General features: G+C 45.9%; 1 protein-coding gene across 3 annotated transcripts in view; it reads right to left on the reverse strand.

Moving 5' to 3' along the window:
* Positions 1–975: 975 nt before the first annotated feature.
* The window catches only part of MYOCD (myocardin), a 90243-nt gene continuing 70795 nt past the window's right edge, over positions 976–20423 (reverse strand). Inside the window, exons 9-14 of one of the 3 annotated variants that reach the window (XM_032617846.1) lie at positions 18892–19045; positions 10775–11713; positions 8557–8700; positions 7179–7307; positions 4210–4267; positions 976–1866 (exon numbers count right to left, since the gene is read on the reverse strand). In XM_032617846.1, the coding sequence (XP_032473737.1) occupies positions 1292–1866; positions 4210–4267; positions 7179–7307; positions 8557–8700; positions 10775–11713; positions 18892–19045 (1999 nt within the window). In that variant the 3' untranslated portion in view covers positions 976–1291. The remainder of the gene's footprint in view (positions 1867–4209; positions 4268–7178; positions 7308–8556; positions 8701–10774; positions 11714–18891; positions 19046–20423) is intronic. The other 2 variants (XM_032617849.1, XM_032617848.1) reach the window with 2 other exon arrangements.

The raw sequence follows: 20423 nt of genomic DNA on the forward strand, positions 1-20423 counted from the left end.
CATTGGTTTCTTCCTGAGGGCATTCTTTTGACTTCCTTTTGTAGCAGATTACGCATATGGAGAATGAGTTCTCCAGGAGAACCTCGATTTTTCAGCTTTTTAACATATGGCTTTATTAGGGGTATGACAGCTGGTTAGAAGGCAGAAGTTCTCTTCTCCCGATTGTGGGGCAGAAAAGGAAAGATCTCCAACAGAGGAGCAAGAAAGGACTGATGATCTTGAGAGAAAAGCAGAGTGGGAGAAAGGTAAACAGAGGTGGACCACCTCCCACCAATAAGAAAACAAGAAAAGCAGCCTGACTTCTATAATCCTCCTGTTACAGTAACCCACGGTATTTATTTCCATGACACGCGAAACGATGTTCTCTAGTCCTGTCTGAATGATCTCTGATATGGCTTCCTGAGGCTAGAGAGGTCCTTCTGGTCTGCCTACATGGTCCTCTCTAGTCTTCGACACTAAAGGGGGTTGTGCTGGAGAACTGTCTACGGCAGAAGGTTTTGCTTTTCTTCTTGCTTTAGTTTCACAACGCTTATCACCACGGAGACAGTGGGAATGATTCAGCTACTGGTTGAGAAGGAGGGAAATTCTACGTGGGGTTCTTGAGGCCAAAGGTGGGTCGGTTGTGGGATAGAATTGGGGCCACTGCAACGGGGCAGCTTTGTGGCTGAGGGACGCTGAGTTCATTTCACTCCCCTGGGAATGGATTGGTCCTGTCCCTCTGTTCTGCCTTAAGAACCTGACACTGGGCCTGACTTCTATTTTGAAAGCCAGGTGACGGACAGACAGGAAGCAGCTTCCGTCATGGGTACGTCCTCCATCACCTCTGATGGACCAAGGCTTCCCTGTGCTCCCTAGAGAGCTTACATCTTCTTTCCACAGTATGTGTAATAAATTCATGAGAAAAGCTTACAAAGTGAGATTATGCCCCAACAATGCCTGAGAAAAAGTACGGGTTAGAACAAAGACTGGTGTTTGAAAAGGCAGTGGAAGAATTTTTTTTTTTTTTTGGCATTCTTGGTCTGAAAAAGCATATTTTTGAGTGCACTGCTGAAATCATGAACCGTCACTGAAGGCTGGTAAATATTACATTATCTATCTATATAGAAAAGACTCCGATTTGCTCTTGTTCGTTGTCACAGAAGTCTCCATTGCTTCTTTTTAATTCTCTCCGGCTTCTCCCTCCCCTCCTCCACCCCCCTCCTCCTTCTTTTGGATAATGTAAGTATTTACGGTTGTGTGCTCTCCCCCACCGGGTTCCTACTGGTCTTCCGTAGCACGCTGCATCAGGCATCTACCACTGCTGTAAGTGGAGGTCCATGGGGGAATTCAAATTGAGATCCGTGACATCCAGGAAATCGATGTTGAAGATGCTGGGGCCGCCGGTGGAGAGGGAGCTGAAGCTCGGGGTGGAGCTGGGTGGCGTGATGTCCAGCCACTCCATACTCTCCCAAGGAGATTCCGTGAAGCTTAAGGGCAGCCCACTGCTGTCCACGGAAGAGGGTGAATACTGAGTCTGCATGGGGGAGAGGGGGCCCGGCAGGATCTCGTGCGCGTTGAAAAGGTCTTCCGCAGCCTTCCCGGAGAATCCATCCATCATCCCGTCGAAAGGGGGTTCCTCGCTCCCGATTTTCAGAAGGGCGACGTCGCCCACCTTCCCCAAGGGGCTCTGGGAATTTAGTAAGACTTCAAGGTGCTCGTTGCTGTCGGCGCCGTAGTGATCGAAGGAGAGCTGGCCTCCTGCAGAGGCTGGTTCAAAGGAAGCCGGGGGCTTGGCGGGGAGGGAGGCAGTGGGGCTTCGAGAAGACCCAGGTATCTTTGGGACTTTTTGAAGACACGAATGATCCTCTCTGGCGTCAGCTGGCATTTCTGTTGGTAAAACACAATGGGAATTGTTCAAGCACTTCCGCTCGAGCATGACACGTGCGTGAATCTCTGGAGTGAATGACTTACGTGTAGACACAGGAGATGGCCATGCTTCTCGGGTCACTGCTCATCACCCAGTCTGATCCCCAAACTGCTCTGTATATCCTCAGTTCTTCCCTTGGGTCTCTACCCAAACCCTCACCTGCTGGAAATTCCACTCTGTGATTATTGAATGCTCAAAGCAGGTTCTTTTACCTGCTTCTTCACTGACACCTGGCTGTCCCCTGAGGACACTGCACCCTCCGTTACGCCCTCACTGGGGGTTCCTTTGCTGCAGAGCCAGAAAATGGGTCATCAGGTCCTTTCCCATTGCCACGTTCTGATTGTCACTCGCCCTCATTCTTATTAACTCCTCAGTGGTTTTTTTCTTTTCTCTTTTTTTTTTTTTTTTTGCGGTACGCGGGCCTCTCACTGTTGTGGCCTCTCCCGTTGCGGAGCACAGGCTCCGGATGCGCAGGCTCAGCGGCCATGGCTCACGGGCCCAGCCGCTCCGCGGCATGTGGGATCTTCCGGGACCGGGGCACGAACCCGCGTCCCCTGCATCTGCAGGCGGACCCCCAACCACTGTGCCACCAGGGAAGCCCTCCTCAGTGGATTTGAGAGTCATGCTGCTCTCCTTGCCCCCGCCCCCGCCCCCGCCCCCCAGTCTCCTGGCCCCTCCTCTTCATCCACTGAAAACTCTACTTCCGGTTCATTGTTCTCCTCCTACTTCAACTCTTGCCATCCTCTGTGCCTTCAGCATCCCCAGAAGTGACCCGTTGTCCAGCTGGCCTCTCCGTTCCTTGACACTCCATCCCTCCAACCCAGCTGATTCCGCCATTCCCATTCTGCCGGACACAGCCTGGACTTTGTTGTCCCCAAACACTGCATCCCCCTGAAAGCTCGATTTCGATCGGTATTGCCAACTCTCTGTCCATCTCCTCCTATTCCTCTAGCTCCCCTCATAAGGACCCCACGACAACAACTTCTCAGCCAGCTGGGGTCACCCCAACCTACCAACTCTGCTATCTTATCACCATCCATCAGCCCCTTCTGGATTTTACTTCTTGTTCCGTCTGTACTCCTGAACCACCATTGTCATCACTCTCTCATAAATATCCTCAATCCCCTTGTCCTTTTCTCCCATCACCATACTCCCTTGGCAAAAGCCCACATCTGGATGAATCTTATCATCTGTTTTCTCTGAGCCTGCCCTGGATCGGCTGGACGTTCAAGAGAAAAATTACACAATGAAGCTGCCCGGTTTCTCTTTAACTTCATGATGTCAAGCCTACGAGGGGCACTTAATACTGCCTAGGGATCCTACTGTGTTTCTCCAGAAAACTCAATTCACTTGTGATCAATTCATCACTGTTCTTCTTTCCTGGAACCTCCCGTGCTCCCCTCTTACACCCCGACTCTTTGCAGACCTTGCCAACATACTTCATTAAAAATATAAGGGTGTCTGATAGGAACCCGCTCATCTTTCCATTACAAAACTTACAACGATACATACCCCTGTGCCCATCTTTTCCTTTTTCCCTCTTGTTACAATGGAAGAATTGACTGTTTACTTGCTTTTTCCCCATCTCCCCTGCCAGACCGCAAACCCCCTAAAGGTGGAGACTCTGCCTGGTACAGTATTGAACCTAGTATGATGCCTGGCCACTTTTCTCCCTGAAACTTTAAATGTCGTTACTTAAGGGCTCAGATATGGAGTCTTTTCTTTCTATGCACACGTTCCCCTTACATGAGCCTACTCATTTGTGTAGTTTCAAATTTTAGGCACATACTATGTAATTTTTAAAAAAGAAATAAATGAATGACTTAAAAGGAGGCAAAAAGAACACACTGATCATTTTTTACTTGAATGCCATGTGAACATGAATGGGCCATCAGTGGGAGATTACCAATTAAATTTCATTTTGAGTAGGTAGCACAAAACTTGCCTTATCTGCTTTCTTCTTCTTATAATTAAGAAGAGGGGGACGCTGGGATTAGAACAGTAGGGACAAGTGGTGTAGCAGGAGAAAACATTTAGGGAAACACAGACTGAGCTGAAAGATGAAAACTGTTAAAATGACTGATGAAAATTTTTCTGAGGACAACGGGGCAGAGGCAGTGAGGAATCATCCTCTATGCCTTCTGTTCACATTATCTCTGCTTCCAATGTGGACGGGAGGCTGAGAGGAAGTGACACTCAACCCTGAGACGGCTTTTTGGTCCAGCTTACAATGAGCATCTGACCTTGATCCGAAGGTTTGCTCCCCAGAGTACACGCAGGTGCAGGGCATCCTGAAGTCTTACCTCCACTTTCAATGAGGACATCCAGGAGTTCGTCCATCTGCTGACTCTGGGTCATTTGCTATTGCAAAGTAACCAAAGGAGAACAGAGTAGTTAAAAGATGGCAACCGCTTCTGTAGGAAATCATTAGAAGCAGCACAACAGGCTTTTGAAGTAGGTTTGGCTAGGGTTGGTTTTTTTTTAGTTGTGGTAAAATACACACAACACAAAATTTACCATCTCAACCATTTCAGAGTGTGCGGTTCAAGGGCATTAAGTTCATTTACGCTGTTGTACCACCGTCACCACTGTGCAGCTCCAGAACTTTTTTCATCTTGCAAAACTGAAACTCTGTCCCCATTAAGCACTAACTCTCCATTGCATCCTCCCCCAGCCCCTGGCACCCACCGTTCTATTTTCTGTCCCTCTGAATTTTTTTTTTTTTTTGGTACGCGGGCCTCTCACTGTCGTGGCCTCTCCCGCTGTGGAGCACAGGCTCCGGACGCGCAGGCTCAGTGGCCACGGCTCACGGGACCAGCCGCTCCGCGGCATGTGGGATCCTCCCGGACCGGGGCACGAACCCGTGTCCCCTGCGTCGGCAGGCGGACTCTCAACCACTGCGCCACCAGGGAAGCCCTGCCCCTCTGAATTTGACAACTCTGAGTACCTCGGATAAGTGGATCGATACAGCATTTTTCCCTTTACAGCTAGATTATCTCACTTAGCATAATGTCTTCAAGGTGCATCCACGCTGTACGTACCATATGTCAGAGTCTCCTTCCTTGTGAATGCTGAGTAATATTCATTGCACGTACAGAATATGTATTTGGTTTATCCATACATCCATCAATGGTTTATGCATTCATCCATTCAACCAACTTAGGTTGCTTCCACCTTTCGGCCTTTGTGAATAATGCGACTATGAATATGGGTGTAACTGACTAAAGGTTTTTGAACCATGTGTGATTAAAGCTCAGTATGAATTCTGGACAGGAAAACTACTGAATAAAACAATCTATTACAACAAAAGAAGGGGAAAAGGAGGCAGAATGCTCCCCAGCCCAGAGTTCTTCAGAGTGAATTCAGTTGTTTGAGAAGTTTCCATCCCAGGAGATGGGCACCTTAACACATATATAGTATGGCCATTTTTTTTTTTATCACTTTGAAGTGACTTGGGTAGGACACAAAACAAGCCTCAACAAATTTAAGAGGACAGAAGTTAGTTCAAGCATCTCTTCTGATCACAATGGCATGAAACTAGAAATCAACCACAGAAAAAGAAACGAGAAAAAAATGCTTACATGGAGACTAAACTACATGCTACTAAAAAACCAGTGGGTCAACGATGAAATCAAAGAGGACCTTTAAAAATACCCAGAGACAATGGACAGTGAAAACACAACCGTACAAAACCTATGGGATGCCGCAAAAGCAGTTCTTAGAGGGAAATTCATAGTGATACATGCCTTCCTCAAAAAAACAAGAAAATTCTCAACTTACCACCTAAAAGAACTGGAAAAAGAACAAACAAAACCTAAAGTCAGCAGAAGGAAGGAAGAATTAAAGAACAATAGGAAAAAAATCAATAAAACCAAAGGCTGGTTCTTTGGAAGGGTAAACAAAATTGACAAACCTCTGGCCAGACTCACCAAGAAGAAAAGAGAGAGAACCCAAATAAACAAAATAAGAAATGAGGTGACTCAGCTCTGCCTCCCATTTGGTTGCTGAGGATGTGACCCAAGAACGTGGTTCACATTTCTCCGGTTCCTCATTGTCATAGCTTGTGGAATCTATCAACGTTTGTAGGGACTACACCTTCCCCTCTGGCTCATCTGAGCTGTGAAGCAGAGTCCGTTTATGGAAGTCCACTTTGCCTGGCCTTTTCTTTTTTTCTTTTGAAACCAAGAAGGATGTGTTGACGTTTACAGATACCAGGGGACAGGAATGGGGAGAACAGAGGCATAATTTGATCTCACTCTTCTGAGAGCTGGGTCCCAATAAACACAGGCATCAATGACCAACGTGGGTGAGAGCACTGCTTAGAGAACGAATCATTTGCATCAAATGCCTACAAGGTCTGGTAGGTAATGTAAATGAGCCAAACACAGAGCAAGAGAGAGAGGGGTAGAGGCTAGAACACATGTTCTGGTCCAAGGAGGCGACAATACTTTGTTTCAGGCAATGGTTGTCTGGCAGAGATGTGCCTCCAGGGTTGCCAGTTCTCTGATTTTTTTTCAGAAATGGGAAAGCCTACGTTTTGCATAAAATTTCCCGATATTTAAAACACTCTCTCATCTAAATGAAATCTAACTGCAGGCTGACTTTGCTCTGCTGGATACCAGGGTGCAGCAACCGATGGAGATGGTATTTTCTGGGTTGAGCACACGCGTGATACTTTATCCACATTCAGACCATTTGAAATATAAGATCACGCATTGCCGGTTTTTTCTTTCTTTTTTTTTTTTTTTACTTATTATTTGAAAATTTTCCAAACATAAATGGAAGTGGAGGCTACCACAAACCTCCACGATTACCCAGCTTCTACAACCATTCATATTTTACTAGGATCACTGAATTTTGAAGCTAGGAAGAAACTTAGAAACGACTGACCCAGCAATTACTCTCATATATTTGGGTACCTATCCCATGTCTGGACAATGTGATAAATGCATCATCTGAAATCCTTATGCAGTAGATATCGTCCCCATTTTATGTAAGAGAAGTTGAATACTTGCCCAACGGTAGTGGGAGAGGGAGCTGGCACCAAGCCCAGGCATCTGGGCGTCCAGCCAACCTCTTCCCTCTCTGCCTCAGGCGGCATCTGTACACACACAACACATCCCCACAATGAGCACCTAGACATTTTGCTCATTCCAGCAGGGAGGTGACAGACACGCTCAACAACAGAATCTCCACGCGCGAGGCCGCATCAGGTAAAGCCACGTCCACTGAGTCAGCCTACTCTTCCGTAAAGACCAAATCACGTGCTTACCTGCTTTACTGCATCTTCATAGGATGGAGGCTGGCTTAGCTCTGAAACTGCTGAAGTTGACTTAGAAAAAGTTGGGGATGGAAGTGAAAACTTTGGCCCTGACTTATCAGAAGAGTGTAAACCAGCCATCTGGGTGAGTAAAACGCAGAGAAAGACAATCAATCCATGCGTCGGAAATGGTACAGCTTCTGTTTTAGAAACTACAGGCTAAATTCTGCAAACATTGACTTAAGGGAAAACAAAAGCTGGGGCTTAAATTTGTGTTACATATATACCACAGATACATATTAACAACGGTACACATCACTATGGACTCAAAGCTGGAGGCATCTCAGGATGGGAACCTCGAAAATTCATTTCCCCCCTCTAAGGTACACCCTGTCTGTTGGGAGAAAGTGAGATGAGAAAAGAGAATAAAGCGAAGGGTCCATCCAATCCGACATGAAGAGCTCCACCAACCCAGGAATTTCCAGAGTGATTTATCTCCCACCCCGTTTCATCCCTAAGTGGATGTATATGCAGACAGTTGCAGGCAGGTGTTGCCAGGGTATCTCTTCATGAGCCAGCCTTGGGGATTGTGAGAGCATTCTGTGCAGTGCCCGGGACCTTTCAGGGTCTCTGTCCCCTCAGGATGCCCTGCCCTGGGGCCTGCAGCACTTTTGTGTCGTGGCCGTCTCACGTTTGTCTCCTTTTTTTTTTTTTTAGTGGTACGCGGGCCTCTCACTGTTGTGGCCTCTCCTGTTGCGGAGCACAGGCTCCAGACGCGCAGGCTCAGCGGCCATGGCTCACGGGCCCAGCCGCTCCGCGGCATGTGGGATCTTCCCGGACCGGGGCACGAACCCGTGTCCCCTGCATCGGCAGGCGGACTCTCAACCACTGCGCCACCAGGGAAGCCCGTTTGTCTCCTTTTTACCATCTTCCCACTGCTCCTTGAATTCCCTGTGTCCCGCATCTTTTATATCCCCGATTGTCCCACCTGCTGACACGTATCATCTCTTCCCTTTTGCACCGTGATTCCAACTTTCTGCATCTCTCCAGTCCTTTCCGAGGACCCACTACTTCTTTCCCCACATTTTTTTCCCATGAGCCCTGACTCCAATCTTGAACTTCACTGAACCAGGTCTGTTTGCCACGATGTTTTGCAAACGTACCAAGGCCGTGTTAGTCGGCATGATTTCTGGGATGAACCCTGGAAACAGTGCCTTGGAATACCCTCACTTTTATCTGTACATCCATTTCTGTCCTTTTCAAGTGGACTTGTTTCTATCCAAAATGTAATTTCTTTCTGCCTTTGAACCTCAACATTTGGAGAACAGGGGCCACAGAGAGAGAAGAGGCAAAGCCAACCCCCAGTTTAAACCTCTTCCCAGGTGCCTACCTTTTGCTGTACACCTGGGCTTTTGGGACAAGAGTTGCCCCCGGCACCATGACTGCTGTCTGCCTGGGCTCCAGAGAAAGAGGGGTGAAGGCTGGAAGGCTGGGGAGAGAAGCTTGAAGGATGGCCCTCACGTGCCCCTGAGTTCTGTAGAAAGGAAGAAGGACAAATTAAACGGCCACCAGCAGCATATCTGAGGGTAACCTTTGCTGAGACAACTAGTCCCTGCCCTGGTATCTCATCTTTCCAAACCTCCCTGAATTCCATCACCAAAGTCTCAGATCTGGCTTTGGACGTATCATTTCCTGTTCACAAACTTTCCATGGTTTCCACACATCTACATCGTAGGGTCTCCACATCTAACCAGGATGAGTCTTCAAGACGCTCCACAGTCGAGTATGATTTCCCTCTGCGAGCTTAAATTCTACTAAACCCTCCGGGCCCGGGACATACTCCCTCCCTGTGTTTCTTCACATGGAATGATCTCTTCCCGACTCTCCTTCTCCAACTCCACTTCTCAAGTTCAACCCCTTTGCAAAGCTTTCCAGACTTTTCTAGCACTTCAGGATCAACACCCACTGCCATGCTCTGTGCAGCACTTAACGTCAAAAGTGCCCATCAGTGATGTTATCCTATATTGCTCTTTATCTTTTAATTTTTTTTTATTATGGAATCATTCATGTCTTTACAAAGAGTGCTTTGTAAACCATCAATGACTGTACAAATGGTAGTTCTTCTTGATAGTATCGGTATCCTTCAGTTGAGCCCCTTCTGGTCCACGGCTGTGTATTTCAAGAGCTATTTTTACCTTTGTTGCCTAGGACATGAGGCGCTCAACACCTGTTGTCAATGAGGATGATAATCCATGTGAGTTTCAGCTCCCCCCGGAGCGCAGACTGAGGTCTGAGCGTCACTCACGTGAATGTGTTGTTCTGGTGGGTTCATAAAAATGTATTCGCTTTACCTGTGGCCTCACCTCATACTCCCAGGGTAGAGAATACTCAGTGGGAAAAGGGCATGCATTTTAGAATCTGATAAACCTAGGTTCCTGTGACGCTGGGCCGCTGGCTTCACCTCCCTGGCCCGTATTTTCCTCAATAGCAAAGAGTGATAAATTGGAACTCGTAAGGCTGTTGTGACAATTAATGAGGTGACTCACGTACATGCCTCTTATTACCCGGTACACGGCAGGCATCCAATTAATGTAAGTGTTTTTCCTATTCCCTTTCTAATAACATGGATTCCAGAACCTTTGGATAACGTAACTGTCTTTCTCAAAGAGACTTTCCTAATAATTCTTTGTTTTCATGGATAAAAGGAAAGTCCTGGATGGTCACCTTGGTCTAGTCTTTGAACGGGTCACTGTTCTAAGCCATCCCTACTCTTGCTGTGCACCAAACACACTGTTTCTTTCTGGTCCTTGAACATTCCACACGTGCTCCTACCACAGGGCCCTTGCACTTGCTGCTCCTCCTTCACCTGCAATGCCTTTGCCTCAAGTATTTACAAGGTTTTCTCCTTTACCTCCTTCAAATGTCCCGGGCCCTTCCCTTTAAAGTTGTAAACTTCCAAACTCCTAATCTCCCTTCTCTGCCTTTTTTTCTGGAAAATGTATCATCTTCTAATGTGTTACACACTTACTTATACCTTTTGTTTACTATCTGTCTCCCCATGAGAATAGGGATTTTGTTTGGCCAGCTAAGCACTAATCCCCAGAGACTAGAACAGAGCCTGGCACACCGTGCAGACCATGGCACGGCCATGGTAACTCCCTCTTTGGCCCTCTTGATGAGTTGGTTTGGCCTATGGTAAGGCTTGATACCAAGGGGTCCTGGGAACAGCCCCACGAGCCAAATCCAGCTCCTGGCTCGTTTCTGTAAATAAAGTGTCACTGGAACACAGCCACGTGCATTCGTTTACCAGTTGTCTATGGCTGCTTTCGTGATCCAGGCGTGAGGTTGAGGAGCTGTGACAGAGACTGGACATCCCATAAATCCAAAACCATTCATGATCTAGCCCTTTCCCGAACAAGCCACGCTGGTCTCGGAAGCGAGTTCGTTCTACTGTAAAGGCTTGTGCATCGTGGCGCCTGGCGGTTGCTACTGGGCTTGTGGCGAACCCTCCCCGTGAAAAGTTCCAACGTCAGCTCTGTAGCAGCTGCACGTCCACGTCCCGCTTCCAGGAAGACGGGTTCACCAGGCATGGGGCCAGGAGTTCTTACCTGTGCAGTACGCACCTGGCTGCCGACAGGTGAGGAGACCCTGTGCTCTTCTCCTTGGGCGCCCGAAGATGCGGGTAGGAAGTAATGGTTGTTTGGCGAGGGGGGCAAACTGATGTGCTGCGGGCTTTTCACAGCCCCGAGGGGCGAATGCTGCGGGGAGCACTGCGGGCTAAGGAATGTGGAAGAAAGTACGCTGGTTTGACCCGAGGGCTCCGCACAGTGAGCGTTCCCGAGGGGCAGGAGCTGAGCATCTTCACGAGCCGGCGGCTGGCCCTCCGAGCAGGCGCTCTGTCTTTTCACAGCTATTTGCGGGGACGCGAACGGACAGCTGGAGGTGGCGTCTTCCTGCTTGATGGGGGCAGCCGGGAAAGGCAGCAGCTTCTTCTCGGGACAGTTGCTTCTCTTGTGCTTCTGCAGCTGCAGCCTCAGCTCCTCCACCTGCCTCTGTTCTTGCTGGAGTTTCCAGGTGAGCTCATTGATCACCTTCTGCTTCTCCACCAGCATCTTGTCCTTCTCGGAGTCCGGTCCGTCCAGCTCGGGAGGGATGGAACCCCCATTTAGACTGCCCATGAGGCTTTCCTCGGGGCACGCGTGGACTGGGGACGGATGCAGGCCAAAGGACGGGGAGGCATCGTTGAAGGTGTCCGGCAGGGACCCCGCCACCGACAGGTCCGAAGAGGCGGGCGAGATTGGGGGGCTGGAGCTCGTGCTGCCGAAGTGGTAGAAGCCGTTGGACAAGGCGCCGGTGGACGGGGAGGACTGGTAATTGGGCAGCGCGTTGCTGGGTGTCACAGGAAAAGTGACAGTCGTTATGTCACCGAAGTTGGGCACAGGGTTCCCAGAACAGTCCTGGAAGGGCCGAAGCCGGTCCATGAGGGCCGTCTTGGTGCCGGACACCGGCAAACCTCGTATTCGAAGCTGCTGTCTTAACTCAGAGACCTAAAGAAACCAGGCCGTTGTTAGTGCTGCTTAATGACAATCTTTTAAAAATGTATTTATTGTTACAGAAACTTTAAGACATCACGAATGGGATTTTATAATGTCCCCTTCCTTGTTTCCGATTTCCTCCCCTACACCAGATGTTCAACGGTTTTGCACAATTTTACTGATTTGAAAATATTGGCATACACCATGTTTTCATGGGTCCAGATTATAGAAATGTCCAGCTCAAATGAACCACGGCGGTTATCTGGTCTACTGCTCTCCAACCCCCATCTGGGTCCTTGTCCCCACTTTACAGGTGAGAAAACTGACACCTGCCTGGGTTTGGAAATCAACCCTCAACCCACAATATCAAAGCAGGCTGACGCCCCAGGACCTCTGCATCCTAGTTGAGTGCCCTGTCCACCACCTCTTTACCACCACTGGCAAGGGCATTACAGCACAGCTGGGCCCCAGCCCGGGGTTCCTGGTTCAGCAGGTCTGAGTTGGGGGCTGAGAATCTGGGTTTCTAGCAAGTGCCCAGAGGATGCCGATGCTACTGGTCTCAGGACCAGGTTCTCAGCCTTGCAGCTCTGCATCACCATCGATGTCCTAATTTTACGGACTGGCTTAGTAACAGTCATATACTGAGAGAAGTGTGTGCGGAGATGAGACCATCATTCAAATCCTGGCCCTGCCTCTTCCCAGCTCAGTGATCTTTCTGTAAAATGGGTCTGACAGTACCTCCCTTATATATTTTTGTGAGGATTAAAATGGCCTAAAATTTGTAAAGGGCCTGGAGTAGCGCCTCACAAATTGTTAGTGCAGTGTGTTTGCTATTATTATTACGCTGATTCACACGGAAGTATTTCAACGCTGCAGTTTTATATAATATATATATATTATATAAAACTGCAGGGTTGAAATAATTCCATGTGTTCATAAATCACAGATATGTAAAAATATGATAGACATGATAGAACACTTTAGATCCATTAAAACTGATGCTATTTGTTGATATAGAATAATGAGTAATTATTTATGGTATATGATTAAGTGAGAAATGTTTGAATTGCTTGATTCTATTTCTATAAGAATTATATAAACATGTATGTGTGTATATGTGTGTGTGTGTGTGTGTATATATATATATATATATATATATATACTTAAACCTATGCTTGCAAGATGAAAACGTCTAGATAAAAATATGCTAAAATGTTAACAATCGTTCTCCTTATCTGTATTTCCAAAATAGCCCACATCAGCATATTACTTTTGTAATTAAAATGGGAAATATATTAAATACCTAAATGTCAATAATTCCATAAAACAGCCAGAAATCTATAGGGAAATATTCTTCTGATACTTTGCAGGGAAAGATCTTTTAAGCCTCAAAGCAAAGAAAGTAATAATAAAAATACTGACCACAAAAATGGAAAACTATAAGTCGAAAATACTGGAAGAAAATGCAAATGCAAACAGCCATCTCATTAAAACATTAATTGCAGGGCAAGTAATAAAGTGTTCGTAAGCTTAATGTATCAAAAGAAAAAGACTGACACCCAGTATAAAACTGGGTAATGGACATGATCCAATCCTTCACAAACAAAAGATAAAATTAAAAGAAAGATGGCCAATAACATGTGTACCATCATTAGTGTTCCAAGAAATGCAAATAAAATAACTATGTACATAGCTTTGTATTCAACAAATCGACAAAGAAATGAATAATAACACTGTGTCAGTGAAGTAGCAGAAAAATAATTGAATAAAAATGTTAAGAAAAAAAAGCTTTTTAATACCTTGCTATTCCAAGTGTGGTCTTTGGACCAGCAGCATCAGACAGCATCTGGAGCTTATGGGGGAAATGCAGAATCTCAGGCCCCTCCCCACACCTATCAAATCAGAATCTGCATTTCACCACGAGCCCCAGGTGGTTCACTGGGCACATTCAGGCTTGAGAAGTGCTGCCCTAACACACTACCTCTGGGAATGGATTGGCACAAATGTTCAGGACAGGAATGGGGCCATATGGATCAAGAGTTCTTAAAAATAGTTATATATTTTGGTTTAGGAGTTCCACTCCCATGTATTTAGCCTGGGGAGATAATTAGAAATATTAATAAATGTGTGTACAAATTATATATATATATATATATATATATATATATTTTTTTTTTTTTTTTTTGCGATACACGGGCCTCTCACTGTTGTGGCCTCTCCCGTTGCGGAGCACAGGCTCCGGACGCGCAGCCCCAGCGGCCATGGCTCACAGGCCCAGCCGCTCCGCGGCATGTGGGATCTTCCCGGACCAGAGCACGAACCCGTGTCCCCTGCATCGGCAGGCGGACTCTCAACCACTGCGCCACTAGGGAAGCCCACAAATTATATTTTTAATAGCAAAAATTTGGAAGCAAGTTAAAAGTCCAATAGAGGGATGTCAATGAGGTGGAGAAATGATATGCCAGTATTAAAAAGAAAAATCTTATTGAATATTAAACGTTATGAAAAAGTCCATGATAAATAAAAGAGCATGCCCGAAGTATATGCTCACATAATTATTTTAAAATAATTATTTTAAAACCAAACACGTTCATGCATATTTTAAGTCTAGAAGGATACAGAATCTGTGAGTTAATTGTCTTTTAAAATACTTGGGACTTCCCTGGTGGTCCAGTGGTTAAAACTGTGCCTTCCACTGCAGGGGACGCGGGTTCGATCCCTGGCCGGGGAACTAAGATTCCACATGCTGTGCAGCCAAAAAAAAAAATACTCTTCACTTTTTTATACACTCTCATATTTCAATAGTGAATATATATTACATTAAGGGTTATTTTAAAAGTTATCTCAAAAAGGATTTGAATAACTTACTGTACCACAAGCAACAAAATATGCTCTCGGCCCCCTAGCCTGGCTAGCATTGTTTTACCATTTTCTTTTAGATTTGCTGGTTTGAAAAAGTGCAAAATGGCAACTCATTACTGTTTTAATTTAGAGTTACTTAAAATTAATGAGTTCTACGTTTATTTTTAGAATCTGCTCTGGCATTGAATAATTTAAACAACATTATTAAATAATGCAGCTCATATTCTAAAATAAAATGAGTACTTGTTCAGGCCAGTTTGCTATAAATTTCAGAATGTTATGCTGTGTAGGCTTGCTTGGGACAAAGATTTGTATAAACCTCTTTCTTATATTCCCTGGTGTTTTATTTTTTTAATTAATTAATTATTTAGTTTTTTTGGCCGTGCCATGCAGCATGTGGGATTCTAATTCCCCGACCAGGGATCAAACCCGCATTCCCTGCATTTGAAGCACAGAGTCTTAACCACTGGACCACCAGGGAAGTCCCTCCCCGGGGTTTTAATCGTTGATAAAACTTTAAACCATTTATTACGAAAAATTTCAAACATACACAAAAGTAAATAGAAAAGTGTAGTGAACCCACAAACCCATTAACCAGCTTTGACAATTATCAGCCCGCGTTTGTTTCATTTATACGCCAGTCTTGTTTGATTTATACCCCAAACTACTTCTTCCCCTACATTTCCTGAATTATGTGGAAGCAAATTATATATTTTAATCTGTAAATATTTTGGTATCTTTGTCTAAAAAGTAAGTACTTAAAATATATAGATATAAGATCATTATCACACCTAAAAATATGGATAATTATTTCTTAATATCCATCAAATATTTTCCCAATTTTTTTAAACTTCCCATTTACTTTCTCTCTCCTCCCCCGATCCCCCATGCTCTCTGGTTCTCTGACTCTCCAGTTTATTAGAAGCAGGATACAAAAAAATCCATATACTGTCAAATTTCCACTTAGAACTTTTTAATGAGAAATCTAATTTTTTTCTCAGTGCCTTTCCCCTTTCACTTCTTTTTTTTTCTTTCTTTCTTTCTTTTTTTTTTTCTTTTGTGGTACGCGGACCTCTCACTGTTGTGGCCTCTCCCGTTGCAGAGCACAGGCTCCAGACGCGCAGGCTCAGCGGCCCCGGCTCACGGGCCCAGCCGCTCCGCGGCATGTGGGATCCTCCCGGACCGGGGCACGAACCCATGTCCCCTGCATCGGCAGGCGGACTCTCAACCACTGCGCCCCCAGGGAAGCCCTTCCCCTTTCACTTCTATGAAGCAAAACATAAGCATTTTTCTGGAAAACATCACCTTCATTGCCTTACCTTTCTGATTACTTTTTTTGAGGGTTACCTTCATTAAGTCCTCTTATTTCTTCCTTTCCCTAAATGTGGTTCCATCATTCACCTCCTTCATTCCTCTTCTCTCCTTCCTTTCCGCCTTCTCCATCCTCCCCTCCCACTCTTTCCATTTTGTTCTCCTTCTATCTCACTTGCTGCTCTACTTCCAACCCTCCCCATTATGCAAATGATTCCAAGATTTCTTTTCCTATCCCTGACAGCACAGGTGAGCTGAGTGAGGCTGATATACGTCTAACTGATGGAAACTGGCTAGACTTTTTCTCTTGGTTGTCCTCCTGGTACTTGTGCTCAACTTTTCTAAACTGAATGAACTTGCCAACATACCTTGAAATCATCTCCTCAGTCTACCCTCCCAATTTCTGCTACTGCTGTAACTCTCCCAGGTGACACCTCTCCCCATACACCCAGTAGTCAAGCCCAGTTCAGGTTTCTCCCATCTACTCCCCGCCCCCTTTCCACTCTCAAGAATGACAATAGCAAAGCCTTTGACATCAGTCACTTGAGTTCAAGCCCCAGTTTTGTCACGTAGAAGCTGGTTAACTTGCATTTCACTTAACTTCTTTAAGATCCTGATTTATTATGTTTACATTTAAAACGTATCTTGTAGGGCAAAAATTAAAGCAAATCTCAAAGTAAACAAAACATAAACTTTTAGCCAGACTCATCAAGAAAAAAAAGGGAGAGGGCTCAAATCAATAAAATTAGAAACGAAAAAGAAGTAAACAGTGGACACCACAGAAATACAAAGGGTCCTAAGAGACAATACTACAAGCAACTCTATGCCAATAAAATGGACAACCTGGAAGAAATGGACAAATTCTTAGAAAGGTACAATCTCCCAAGACTGAACCAGGAAGAAATAGACAATATGAACAGACCAATCACAAGTACTGAAATTGAAACTGTGATTTAAAAACTCCCAACAAACAAAAGACCAGGACCAGGTGGCTTCACAGGTGAATTCCATCAAACATTTAGAGACGAGTTAACCCCTCTCCTTCTGAAACTATTCCGAAAAATTGCAGAGGAAGGAACACTCCCAAACTCAATTCTAAAGCAAACCTCTGAAAGCTGGCCGACCGATAGTTTATACTCAAAAGTGGTAGTTCCCACTGTTCACCACCACCATCTCCTTAGACCTCTGTTAATTACTGTAACTATAACCAGCCAATGATTCTGAGCATGTGCAGGCCAAGGAAACCACCTCTAGGGGCTCTGATAGGCGGCACGTCATATCTGGACTATGTTTTCTTTGGGGCCAAGACATCTCCAGTCCTTCGTGATCCGAGCTCCCATCCAGAGAGAGACCACTTAAAAAAAAAAATCTTTGTAGAAGACGTATGACGTAAAATTGACCATTTAATAACGTGTAAGGGTCCAGTTCAGTGGCATTAAGTACATCCACAGCGTTGTACAGATATCACCACCACCCACATCTCCAGAACTTTCTCATCATCTCAAACTGAACCTCTGTACTTATGAAACACTCACCCTTTATTCCCCTCTCCCCTGGGAACCAACATTCTACTTTCTGCCTCTATGGATTTGAGGACTCCAGGGACCTCACAGAAGTGGATGCACACAATATTTGTCCCTTTGTGTCTGGTTTACTTCACTTAGCATAAAGTCTTCCAGGTGAGAGGAGCTACTTCTGTCTCTACGGATTGATGATCTGCGGGGGTGTGGAGGGTGAGGGGCCGCCACTCTGCAGAGCATCCTCATACACCTGACGTCCTCCTCTAGGTTTACAGCTGCCAAACTGAAACCAACTCGACGAGACCTAAGCATTTTTATTCCAACTGTAAGGAACAGAGAAACCTCTGATATCAAAGCCCAAGATACATTTTATCTACCAGTGTTGACATTTGGTGGCCACTGAACTTCCTCTAATTTGAAAGAGTCCCAATCCTACTTTTCCCCCAAAGGAGAGAATGACTGAGGGCTGAGCATGGGAAGAAGGATGACCAAGGACGACCGAGGGCTGGGGAAGGGCCATAAGACTGGCCCAGTGAGGACCACGGGGGCCTTTAGGAATTTAGTGTTTTTGGGGAAAAATGATAAGATCCTCTTGGGGAGAAGAGTAATCGGTGGGGTGGAAACTAGGTAAAGAGGTGCAATCATGGAGCTGCAGTAGGCATTGGAGGGAGGTGTGCCCATGCATTGGAGACCCGGAAGGGCCCTGCCTCCATCCTTTTCTGTCCTTTTGTAAATACCGGACGGACGAATCTGCCGATCCTGAGGACTGCTCTGAAACACACCAGGTTCAACTCAAAGGCCAGCGTCCTTTCAGTGAACTGAGATCCATGAGTGTGATCCAGAGTCAACTGCTAGCACACATATATCATTTAACAAGCTGTTGCTACACTTCAGGGCAGAAGTTCTCAGAACTGGGGATTTCATAATAGAACAGCACCTGGTCTTAAATTATATTATCGACATAGGGTTCCCAACGTTTTACCTTGTTAAGTAAAGACTATCCTCCGTATTTAATAGCGTCCTGATGGAAGAAAAAGAAATAAAACACCAGAAACACTCAACTTCTATCCACTGCTGCCATCATTTCCTGACGGAAAGGACGTTTTGACATTCGAAACATTGTGGGGAAATAAATACTTCAAATAAAGACTGGTCAGATATATTGAATGCAGTTAGATTCATGAAAAGCTCTTGACGTGGCTCTTGTTTTTCTTATTTCAAGAGACTGGTAAAAGTTCATCGTGAAGTTGGCCATTGGAAACTTGTATCAATCTCAAAGCCGCCCCCTGCGCTAAGGGCTATCACGTATACGATTCTATTTGACTCTTGCAATGACTCATTGCAAAGGAGGAATGTGAGATGCAGAAACATTAGGAGAAGAGCTGAGCTGGGAGCCCCCAGTCTTCTTTTCTATTGGGTATCCAACCACAGTGGTTAAAAAAATATATACTTGTTAAAAGAAGAAAGAAAGAAAGAAAATCATGTCAAACCGTATACCTTCAGATCATCTAGGTTGGATGGGAGTGGGCCTGGCTTGAGAGAAGAGACACCAGTTTGTCCAGAAAAACTGTTTTTGGCAGGAGACAAAGGGGTATTGCTCAGCGGTGCTAAAGGAGGGTTTGGATTTCTGATCACCTGCTCATTTGGTTCCCTGAAAAACAAACAGAAAAGAGGCACTTAAAATACCATCAAATACAGTCAGCTATACATCTGGGGGTGTGATACTGTGATTTAGAATAGGAAATACATATTTGGTCTTCATCCTGGTTTCTGGCATAGCTCCTAAAACCCTTGGGATTTCCTAAGTCATGAGAGCGCAGAGCTGTCTTTTGTTATCCTAACGAGGTGACTCTTGGAAGTCACCTAAGGATGGAGGGTGGCGGCCTGGAGAACCAATCAGGTGATTAGAGGGTTGGAACTTTTAGCCCCACTCCCGACCTCTGGGGAGGACAGAGGGCTGGAGGTTGAACTGATCGGCAATGGCCAATGATCTAATCAACCGTGCCTATGTAATGACATCTCTATAAAAACCCAAAAGGATGGAGTTTGGAGAGCTTCTGGGTTGGCTAGCGTGTGGAGATTTGGGGAGACTGGTGCACCTGGAAGGGCCATAGATGCTCTGCCTGCCTCCCATGTACCCTGCCCCAAGCGTCTCGTCCATCTGGCTGTTCCCATGGGGAGTCACGTGCTTTTACAATAAACCGGTTACCTAGTAAGTAGAATGTTTCTCTGAGTTCCCTGAGCCACTCTAGCAAATTAATCGAACCCAAGGAGGGGATTGTTGGAACCTCCCATCTGTAGCTGGTCTGTCAGAAGCACAGGTGACAACTTGGACTTGTGATTGGTGTCCGAAGTGGGAGGGGACAGTCTTGTGGGACTGAGCCCTCAACGTGCGGGATCTGACACGATCTCCGGGGAGAGAGCGTCGGAATTGAGTTGAATTGTAGAACACCCAGCTGGTGTCAGAGAGTTGCTTGGCAGTGTGGGGAAAACTGGGTGACCAGAACCCTTAGGGGGTGGCTTGCAATTAGACTGGATCACAAGCTAATTGCCCAGAAGGATCAGGCGTGTAATAATAAATACATCAGCGATAATAATCAGTGCAACGTAATAATAAATCAGTAGAAGTGGCAGGGTGAGGAAGAACCACAGAGTGGGCCGGATGGCAAGTGGCAAGCACCCCTCAAGCTAGTTTTGGGGAGACTGTGGCCACGGGAGAGGCCCGTCCATCTGTGATTCAGCAGATGCCCTGTCCTGGGGAGGAAGGAACGTGCGCACGAAGCTTGATGGCGTACAGCACGTGGCATGATCACCAGCATGACCCGAGGCTGAACAGAGGCAGGTGGGGGAACCTACCTCCCAGCTTTATGGTTGAGGAGAAAGACCCTTTACAAGGTGACCTAACTGTGAGATCACACACTGGGCTCAGGAGTCAACCTTTGAGGCTGTCACCCAGTCGCTCAGCCCTGAGCCAATGCCTGAAACGTAATCAGTATTGGATTGGCTCCCAATTCCAGTGTTACATTCTT

This window comes from Phocoena sinus, chromosome 20 (assembly GCF_008692025.1).
Source record: "Phocoena sinus isolate mPhoSin1 chromosome 20, mPhoSin1.pri, whole genome shotgun sequence".
Classification (NCBI taxonomy): Eukaryota; Metazoa; Chordata; class Mammalia; order Artiodactyla; family Phocoenidae; genus Phocoena; species Phocoena sinus.